At 41.4% G+C, this 10,599-nt stretch overlaps 1 protein-coding gene across 1 annotated transcript; it reads right to left on the bottom strand.

Moving 5' to 3' along the window:
• Positions 1–2,861: 2,861 nt before the first annotated feature.
• Positions 2,862–9,750, bottom strand: LOC110214510 (uncharacterized). The gene is made up of 7 exons (XM_078152640.1): positions 9,649–9,750; positions 9,305–9,343; positions 7,597–7,680; positions 6,873–6,911; positions 6,413–6,463; positions 5,913–5,966; positions 2,862–4,120 (listed from the first exon to the last, which is right to left on the bottom strand). Exons 3-7 carry the CDS (start codon positions 7,609–7,611, stop codon positions 3,416–3,418), a joined length of 864 nt encoding a protein of 287 aa, XP_078008766.1. The 5' UTR covers positions 7,612–7,680; positions 9,305–9,343; positions 9,649–9,750; the 3' UTR covers positions 2,862–3,415.
• Between the last annotated feature and the right edge of the window lie 849 nt (positions 9,751–10,599).

The following is a 10,599-nucleotide window of genomic DNA, read 5'->3' as shown; positions in this document are numbered from 1 at the left end:
TGGTAGATATACTCTCAGGTATTTTATACTGTCTAGTTATTTTAAGTGTTCTAAAACAACATTGAATAATATTACTACACATAAGTGTAGTTTTCCTACATTTCTCTTTTGATTAAATCTATTTGAGCTTTAACTTTGTCTGAGATCATGATTACTACCCCCTGCTTTTTTCACATAATAAATTCTACTCCTGACCTTTATTTTATGTTTCTGTGTATCTCTCATTTTTATAGCATTTCCTGAAAGCAACACATTGTTGAATTCAAATTTTTAATCTGCTGTCAGTTTCCATTTTATGGGTGAATTCATATTCTAAGCTGTAATTACTTGTTATATATTTTCTTCCTTCTTTTTTTCCTCCCTCTCCTTCTCACCCTACTTACCCTATCCATCCTCACTCCTCTGCTTTACTTCCACCTGCTACCTTACTCTCCTATTCCTTAACCTACCCCCCAAGAATCCCTCCCTTAACCTCTTCCCCCATCTTATCCCCTTGCCCTCTTGTTTCTGAATTTAGAACATACACACACACAAATATACACACACATATAGTTCCCGTTTTAACCCATTCCCAATGAGAGTGAAGTTTCAGCACTACCCATCTTCCCCCCCACTAGCTTCTTCTGTAGCAATTTTTTCTTTTTTTTGCCTCATTTGTATGAGATAATTACTCTTTTTTATCTCTCCCTACAGTTTTTTTAGAATCACCCGTCATACTTAGCTCTACCCAAGCCTTTCTTCCAGAGTACCAAATAAAAATGAGTTATAAAAGAACTGATAATATTTTCATACGTAAGAAGTAAATTATTTGACCTTATTGTCTCCCTTATAATTGGTCTTTAATGTTTACTTTATTTTTCTCCTGGCTATTATATGTCAAATTTTCCCTTACATTCTGGGGTTTTTGTCACAAATACCTGAAAGTCTTTCAGTTCATTAATTATCCTTTTTTCTTTCATTCAAGGTTATACTTAAATTTGCTGGGTAAGTTACCCTTGGTCATAACCCCAGGGCTTTTGCTTTGTGAAATATAGTATTCCAAGGGTCCTTCAATGTGGTAGCTGCTAGGTCTTCTGTAATCCTTATGGTAGCTCCATGATGTTTAAATTGTTTTTTTCTTGTTGCTATTTTCTCTTTAACTTGAGAGCTTTGAAACTTGGCTATTATATTCCTCTAAGTTTTCCTCCTGGGATCTTTTCCAGGGGGTGATCAGTAGATTTTTTTTTCTATTTCTGCTTTGCCTTCTTGTTCTAGAACTTCAGGGCAATTTTCCTTGAAAATTTCTTGTAATATTGTATCAAAATTCTTTTTTTATCATAATTTTCAGACAGTCCAACTATTCTTATATTATTTCTCCTTGATCTGTGCTCCAGATCAGTTGTTTTTCTGATGAGAAGTTTGATGTTCTGTTTTTTTCATTCTTCTGAATTTGTTGTGTTATTTCTTTGTGTTTTAGAATGTCATTAGCTTCCCTTTGTCTAATTCTAGTTTTCAAGGAATTATTTTCTTAAGTTTTGGACTCTCTATTTTAAGTTGGTTGTCTTTCTTTTCATAATTTTCTTGATTTTCTTGGATTGCTTTTATTTTTTTTTCTAATTTTTCCTTGCTCTCTCTTATTTTAAAATTTATCCAAGAAATTTTTTTAGTGCTTGGGACAATTTGATGTTTCTCATTGAAAAAGGAGTGGCTTTTTAGCTCCATTATTTCCCTCTAAATATGAACCCAAATCTCCTCTATCCTCATAGAAGCTGTCTATGGAAGGGTTCTTTCTCCTTTGCTTGCTCATTTTTATTCATTTTTTTATTTTAATTTGTTTTTAGCAGCTCTTAGTGTGATAAAGTTCTAGTCCCCCAAGGTGTGGGGAATGATGCTCCAAGCCTCAGGTCCTTCTTACTGTTATTTTCTGAAGTCTGTCTCAGGACTCAACCTTGGGCTCTCTTCTCTACTCCTAAGCCACGGCTAGGGACACCAGCCACACTGTCCCACAAATGATTTTGCTCCCTTTGTGGTCCCTCCAGTAGCTGCAAACTATAGCTGTCCTATCCTGCCTGGAACTGAAGCCAAGAAGTCTGCTTTCCAGTAAGTGTCCACAGTCAGCAAGGTCTATGCCCCTCTGCTACTGCACTCACCAGGTATTTGCTAACTCCTTCCCCATAGCAGCAGCCCAGCCCAGCCCCAGACACATCTGGTCAGCACAGCTGTGCTTGGCGTCCCTCAATGGCGGAAGGTCCTTCATTCTTCTCCTACTCAGCCATCATACCCCACACTGTACAGGAGATGAAAGTTTCTAAGGCTAAGGCTGGCCCTCCACCCCAGCTGTCCTCAGGGCTTGTTGTTTGTTGACTCTACAGAGTTGGCCTGGAGGTGTTTGCACTTTACCCAGGCTAAACCGCTGCCCTAGGAGGTCTTTCCTGGGGTCTTCTTAGCTTATTTTAAGAGAATAACTGCTTTACCTCTGTCTTTTTCTGTGGAAGAAATTTGGAGAGCTGAAAGTTTTCTGACCTAACCTACCATCTTCCCAGAATCCTCTCCCTTTGATTCTCTATCTGGGTAATTTTCTAATGTCTCCAAAACTGTTACCTCAGTTATTTGAGGCTGAACTTGAACAGTTTGAATTTCATGTGGAAATTTACCATCTGCCTTGCTTTAAAAAACAAAAGGAACCCATACAAACCACAACTTCCTCCTTGGTCTAGCTTGTGTTAGCAGTGAACACTGATAGTCTACCACTTTGGGGACAGAGCCAGCATTGCCAACGTGGCTACAAAGCTTGGACTTTGTGCTACCCTTCAGGATAATTAATCTGGATATAAGGCTTATAGTGACTTAGATGCTTAGAGGAAAACACCAGAAAAAGACCATTGAAACTTTGTTTTTTTAATGCACAGAAGAAATCAGAAGGAAGCACATATAGTCAGCAAAGATCCCAATGTAATGAATAGATTTTCTTTTTTTTTTAATAAAGCAAGTGGTATGAAATAGAAATTTAGGTTTATGTATAGAATCTTCTTTGATATTCTGCTGTGTGCATGGAAATTCTCCTCTACCTTCTTTTTTTTGGTGAAGTTTATAATTTGAAAAGAATCAAAATTACCCTATATCTAGAAGCCTTACAAGGTGCCCATGACATGCAGCTGTTTCTACTATCGAGGAAATTAAAACAGGTTTACCAATCTCTTCTACATACATTTCACTGGCTTTGCTACAGAAACTACACTCTTCATTAAAAACAGTAATCCCTATGGGGCAGTTAGATGGCGCAGTGGGTAGAGCACCGGCCCTGGAGTCAGGAGGACCTCAGTTCAAATCTGGCCTCAGACACATAACACATACTAGCTGTGTGACCCTGGGCAAGTCACTTAACCCCATTGCCTAGCCAAAAGACAAAAAACAAAAAACAAAAAAAATACAAAAATTAAAAAAGAAAACAAAGAAAAAATAAAATCAGTAATTCCTCCAAAATTTCAGTCAAATCTTTGAACCAATTCTTAATCATTTTCGGAAACTTCGACATATAAGAGCTGTTGTCTTTGTTGCCATCTTCATTATTGTTGTTGTTGATGTTGATGTTGATGGTGGTCTTGGCTTTGGTGTTGATTTTGACATTGGTCTTGGTGTCGATTTTGACGTTGGTCTTAGTGTTGTTGATGTTGGTGTTGGTGTTGATGTTGACATTGATGGTAGCATTGGTGTTGTTGTTGATGTTGATGTTAGTGTTGATGTTGGTGTTGGTGTTGATGTTGATGGTGGTATTGGTGTTGTTGATGTTGATGTTGATGTTGGTGTTGGTGTTGATTTTGATGTTGGTCTTGGTGTTGTTGATGTTGTTGTTGATGTTGGTGTTGCTGTTGATATTGATGGTGGTATTGGTGTTGTTGATGTTGATGGTGGTGGTAGTGTTGTTGATGTTGTTGGTGTTGATGTTGGTGTTGATGTTGACATTGATGGTAGCATTGGTGGTGGTGTTGATGTTAGTGTTGGTGTTGGTATTGGTGTTGATGTTGATGGTGGTATTGGTGTTATTATTGATGTTGATGGTGGTGGTAGTGTTGTCATTCTCATCATCATTCTTCATTTTCTCCTTCAACTTCAGCTGCTCAGTGACAGGGATCCCCAGGTCCTGAGGGGAAGCACAGAAAACTCAGGTTAATGGTCAAGAGCTGAATTACATAGACAAAAAACTTTGTTCCTCTAAATGCCCAACCTCCTCTCTTATCCTCAGGTCAGAGTTTTCTTTCTTTCTTGCCCTCCTTTTCATCCATCCTTCCCCCAAGTCCTCTGTCAGACAGACAGTTTCCATCATATACACCAGCCTGGGGATAGACAACAGAGATCAGAGGGCAAGGGGATAGCAAAGTCCAGGGCAAGTGACAAAGGGGAATGAATAACAAAGGCCATGGTGGGTGAAAGACTAGACTAGGGAAGGGGCACAGCAATGATGCTGGGGCAGGTATGGAGGACAGAGGCAGGAACTGGAAAGATTGGGACCCAGATGATTTTGTTTCTGATATTGAGCACCAACAGTATCCATCACAAGGTTGTTATTTTTTGTAAGTGAGTTAATAAAAAGCATAAAAATTAGAAAATATAAATATTCTTTTTTTTGTTTTTGCTTTTCTAGGCAATTGGGTTTAAGTGACTTGCCCAGGGTCACACAGCTAGTAAATGTCAAGTATTTGGTCTGAGGTCGGATTTGAGCTCAGGTCCTCCTGACTTCAGGGCCGGTACTGTATCTACTGTGCCACCTAGCTGCCCCAGAAAATATAAATATTCTTAACTCAAGCATTTGCTGGATCATTGTTCTATAAAACCTATTTGTATAATATAAAACATTCTTAAGGGTTTGAGGATTAAGGGTTGACATTTTCTTCAGTTATCAGACCTTGGAATCACATTTTGTAAAAAAAAATAAAATAAAATAAATGGGGACCATTAAAAAAGAAAAAGGTTTTTGATGTCACCCTGAACGAGAGGTGGAGAGCAGCAGGTAAGGGGCAGACAGCTCTGACAGCCCCCTCCCACCCTTGTTGGAAAGACAACAAAACTCCCAGGGTACATGAGGAAGCAGAGTGGGATGAAGAGAGAGAGGAAGGTCATTGAACAGGACCCAGAAGTCCTAAATCTCAGTTGCCCTTAATGTGAGGAGGCCTGAATAGTAGAGTCCCTGGATGAAATTGGGGACAGTATAACAGGGGCTCTGGCCAATGGAAGCCTGTTCCCAGAGCGTGCTCAGCAAGCTCTGCCTTCTCACAGCTCATAGGGAAGAGGCTGGGAAGACTCCATCCAGGAAAAGCATGATGATGTATGATGGAAGAGCCAGGTGAGGTGCCATAACCATACTGAAGAGTAGAATTCAGCCTCGCAAGAAGTGGACCTGGCTGAGAATGGGGCAACTCATCCGTTAGGTCTGCCAGAGGTAAAGGAAGTAGGGAAAATATTTGTAGTAGCTACTTCAAGTCTGAGCTGAGTCTTCCCCGACCCCTTCTCCCATTAACAGATTGTGTATTTATGGGAGAGTGAGTCCCCTAGGGTGGAGGGATGTGTCAGTACTTCCATTCTTGCTATATCTTCTCAGTAAATATCCTTTTAAAAAAGATCATTGGTTTTAATTAGTTCCGTGATACTGGGGTGCTAATCATTGGAGGTTATCAATGACATAAGGAAGACATTAACCATAATTGGTGATTGTTACTGGTAAGAACACACGAGAATGGGAGATCAACTTAGTGGCATTAGAAAGATACCTGCAACCACTCACAGGTGCTCCTAGAATCCTGAAGGGGAGCAGTTTCTTGTTTTAGGACCCTGACCAGCTGATATGTATATAGCTTGGGAGAATAAGTCCAGAGCCTCAGAATAACAGGGTAGGACAAGACAAGATAGAAGGAGAAAGAACTGAAATCTGGGCTTACCTCGTACTGAGAGGTTAAATTTTGAATATTTTCCAAGTCTGTTGAATCATCATCCTGTTTGGAGAAAATTTTTTTTGATCCTTACCTTCTCCAGCTTCCTCACATCTTTGCTCTAACAAGTACCTTGCCCATCCCTATCTAATAACATTAAGGTACCAGCCTGGAGACTGAATTCCTCCTCCTACCTCTAATTCAATGGAATGGCTTAAGGAAAACCCCTCCCTTCTGAGTTTTAATTTTCCATCTATAAAGATGGAGATAACAATCATCACTGTTGTGAGGCACTGATGAGACCATGAATGTGGAAATGTTCTGAAAAGTCTCAAGCCATGAGTAAGAAGAAGGTATTATTATTGTTGTTACTGTTGTTGTTGGTATGCCAGGTAGCACCTTTACCCCAAATCCCAACCATCCCAATACTTCTAAGGAAATCTAAGGAATCTGGCTATCTAACCATGGTTCCCAGGGCTCGGGGCTCAGGGATAGAGATTGAAACCTACCTCATTTATTCTCAATTTAATGCTGTCTATGAACTGGTCAGCTTTCTGGTGCTGTGAAAAGAAAAGCAAGGCCAGAAGTTGGAGCTGGGGTGGGCACAGGTAGGTCCTGGACCTCCTCTGCAGCAAACATCCAAAATCTCCCTACCTTCCTGGGAAACTTGAGAGTAGGACAAGGGGATGGAGGGAGAGGGAGAAATAAGATCTTGCCTAGGCCCTGTAATATATTTGCTTTCTCACAATAGGTAAGTTTCCTTTGCCCCAGTGTTCCTGTTTCTCCAACTATAAGATGAGATGGTAGAAGCTGATGATCTCTCCTTGTCCCTCTAAATCAGTGATCCTATGATGTTCTCAGATCATCTCTAAAGTATTCTCCATCTGTGAGGTGCCATGGTTATTTATTCTGATTTTTCCTTGATCAAGAAATAGAGGTTCTATAAGGGAATATATCTGTTTGCCTTACAACAAGTTGCCTGAAATCTTCCAATTCTGAGGTCTTGACCTGTGGAGGAAAGAGTCTGAGTAAATCCCCTTCCCAGTCTCTCTCCCTACTAAAATATAGAGAGGGCAACAAAGCCTCCTTTTCCAACCACGCTGTACCCCCAATCCCAGAGCATGCTTAAAATTGCCCTCTTATGCCACATGTGAAAGTTGGGGCTGGGGAGCCTGCATCCAGACTCATGAGACATTCTCAGAGTATAAGCCTCTCAGGGGCCTAAAGCACAAAGGGTCCATGTGGTCTCCCTCCACCCCAAACCATGAGTGGCAACACTTAGAGTACTGTAAGAGGAGAGATGACCCCTGCTACAATAATCATTTTTTATTGTTCACAACAATAATAGTCGCTGATACTTATCTAGTGATTTCTTCTGTCACAGACATATTCTCAAACACAATGTATGGGAAACACTTTGTTAACATACAAACATCATTTTGGCTTACTACTCTTTTTATCCAACAAACATTCGTGAAGTACCTCCTCTCTTCTTTAGTCCCACCTTTCCTCTCAGAACCCCAAATGACAGGGCAGGGGCTGGGCTGGCTGATGGTTTGAGGGAGGGGGAGAGGAGGTGAGGCCATGGGATATACAGCAGCCCCTTCTTACAGCCATGGGGATCCCAGAGATGATCCCTCCCTCCTGCCCTCACTTTTAGCTTTCCCCACTCTAGCTGGGTCCCTGGGCTTACCTTCGAATAGCACATGGTGGACCTAAGAGTGGGGGGCCGAGATGTGTGAGGAGCAAGCAGAGTCTGTGGGAAGAAGAGACTGATCTGGGGGATAAGGAGAGGGGTTATTCTTGATTTCTCCCAGTGCTGTTGTGGCCCCTGGAAGAAAAAACTCAGAGACAGTTTCTAGTCAGTAGATTTTTGACTTGCAAAGCAGGGGAGATGGACACAGATAAATGTATCTGGATACAATTCAATTAGATTTTCTTAGAAGGATGCTTTTATATATGAAAGCAACAATACCAAAGGAAATGCTTCCTCAACTCTGGCTGGCTACGCTAACCAGTCATAGGAATCTGTGCATGGGAACACAAGGAAACAAACTGACAGTATGATCATTATCCGATTATCAGAAGGTATAAATAACATATGGTTCATGAAGTAGGAGCAGCAAAGTCCTATTTTTCCCCCAGACCAGGGAGGCTCCATCCTTTCCCCATATGGTGATTGGGCGATCCTTTCCCCTATATTGTTAGCCCTGTACGCTGGGCAGACAACTACTTCCCCCACATGTTGAATGGGCAACCACACCACTGCATAGCCTACCCTATCACCAACAACCTTGTGCTCTAGTGATCCTCAGCCCACCCCGCCACCAGCGATGTAGTCAAGGAACTTTCCCAAGACTGTACAAGGGCAGTAAGCTTCCTCAATGCCCCATAGTAACTTATATGATGTCAAAGTCCCCATTAACATCTTATGAATATGGTAATGAAGGGACTCTCCAGAGTGAAAGCATAGATAGCTATTTTACCATAGCCATCACAAGACCCAGTAAAGGGCAGGCAGGCACAAGTCTTTTTTCAATTGCATAGCACAAAGATTATGTCATAGCAAATTTCCATAAGTTACTCCCCCTTTAGCTCCGATAAAAGCAAGTCCCCATTCCCCTTCCACCCAACCAACCACCTTCCTGACATTGCTTTGTTGAAGTTTAGGGTTGGGAGAGCTGGTTCAAGTGTGAAAGAATTCACTTAGACCTTCTCTGTAGCCATTGGGAGCTTTATTTTGTCAAAGCTTCATGGGCCTGAGGTTAGCAAGTAGCTAAAGGAAGGGCGCTGACATAGGAAAAAACCCAGGTTTATATAGATAGAAAACTATACAGCCTGTAGGAAGATGATGTATTTTTGGAGTTTCATATGGGAGTGGAAAGAAAAATTAGGGGGCAGCTAGGTGGTGCAGTTGGTAGAGCACTGGCCCTGAAGTCAGGATGACCTGAGTTCAAATCTCGGCCTCAGACCAAACACTTGACACTTACTAGCTATGTGACCCTGGGCAAGTCACTTAACCCCAATTGCCTAAAACAAAGCAAAAATAAAAGATAAGGAAAAATTGTCCTGACACAGGATGAGGAAGATAAATGACACGATAAGGAACACAGGATAATGGAAACAAAGGCAATTCCTTTGGTACAGGATGGGCTAGGGGCCTGGGAAAGTAGCCCTTAATATTATTTTTCATCCTAGGGCACTTTTTGCCCCCACTTCAGCTTGGGTCTGTTTGCTTTTGCCACAATAAAGCTTCACCAATTGAAAAATAAGTCAGGCTCTTGGGTAATTTTTAGCCCTTGAATTAGCTCTCCCCTTGCTGTTCAGACACTTGACTGAAGCAATGAAATGTCTATTAGAAGAGAATGAATAAAAGGTACAGGATCTTTTTTCAGCTGGACCTTGTGCTTACTCAGCCAGCTGCAGCAGCCCTGTAATTCCTTGAGACCAAGACATAATTACTGATATTGAAAGATTTTGAAACTATTTCACATCCGTCCCCAGACTCCTTCTGGGATATGGGGCTTCACCAGACTTGGGAGGACTATCCCTCCTCACCATCCCCCCATACCTTAGCCCACCCCACACCTCCCTCCTGCCCTGTGACAGCTTCCAGGCTGATTTCTGTCCCATGCCCCTCAGAGCTCCCTTGCTGCCTCTCTTGGGCATTTTGTTCTCTTCCTCTTTAACCATCACCTCTAGCATTCTTCTAGCCCACTCTCCAGGAATTTCCCCAGCCTCTCACCTCTTCCAGCAGTGGGCTCCTGGCTCCCTCTGAGAGAAGAGCATGTGGGGAGGAAAGCCACTTGGATATAAAATAGGAAAGGGAGTGGGGGAAGTGGGTGGAACTTTAGTGAGCATCAACTGTTTGCCCTTCTCAGGGCAGCTAAGTGACACATTGAATAGAGTACTGACATGGAGTCAGGAAGACCTGAGCCCGCAACTGACCACAAACTCTTGCCAGCTATGTGACCCTGGGCAAGTTATGTAGCCTCTGTTTGCCTCAGTTTCCTCAACTTCAAAATGGGAATAATTACCACATATTCTTCCCAGGATTGTAGGGGGATCAAATGAGATCTCATTTGTTAAGTGCCTGACACATAGTAGATGCTCTTTAAATACTAATATATTATTATTATTATTAACATCATTACCATCTCCACCTCCATTTAACTATATAACCTTTATCTGATAATTGTATATTATGTGCAATTCTCAGTAGGAGAGTCAGAGTCCTTCTGTAGCAACTTAATCTTATCTCCATTTGACTGGAGGGGGTAGACAAACAATATGTACAAATCACATGATTTCTTCTGAATTAGATGAAAATGAAAGCTCTTAATTCAGCCCCAATATAGTCACTCACACTGCTTCCTAACCCAACCAGTCCCATTCTTTTCTTCTTGTAGCCTCCTTTCACAACTCTACCAACAGTGCATTAGTGTCCCAGTTTTCCCCTATCCCCTCCAACATTTATCTTTTTCCTTTTTTGTCATATTAGCCAATCTGACAGATGGGAGGTAGTACCTCAGAGTTGTTCTAATTTGTGTTTCTCTAAACAATAGTGATTTAGAGCATTTTTTCATATGACTGTAGATACCTTTAATTTCTTTGTCTGAAAACTGCCTGTTCATATCCTTTGACCACATATCAGTTGGCTAATGATTTGTATTCTTATAAATTTGACTCAGTTCTT

This window comes from Phascolarctos cinereus, unplaced genomic scaffold (genome assembly GCF_003287225.1).
Source record: "Phascolarctos cinereus isolate Bilbo 61053 unplaced genomic scaffold, phaCin_HiC Scaffold_4;HRSCAF=312, whole genome shotgun sequence".
Lineage (NCBI taxonomy): Eukaryota > Metazoa > Chordata > Mammalia > Diprotodontia > Phascolarctidae > Phascolarctos > Phascolarctos cinereus.
The sequence above is the reverse complement of the archived record's forward strand: the minus strand, read 5'-3'. Positions and strand labels throughout refer to the sequence as shown.

Coding starts and splice junctions, on each gene's coding strand:
- LOC110214510 (XM_078152640.1), bottom strand. Junction 6,464..6,872: donor AAGATTTCAGGCAACTTGTT/GTAAGGCAAACA, acceptor TTCTTTTCACAG/CACCAGAAAGCTGACCAGTT. Junction 4,121..5,912: donor ATTTAACCTCTCAGTACGAG/GTAAGCCCAGAT, acceptor GCTTCCCCTCAG/GACCTGGGGATCCCTGTCAC.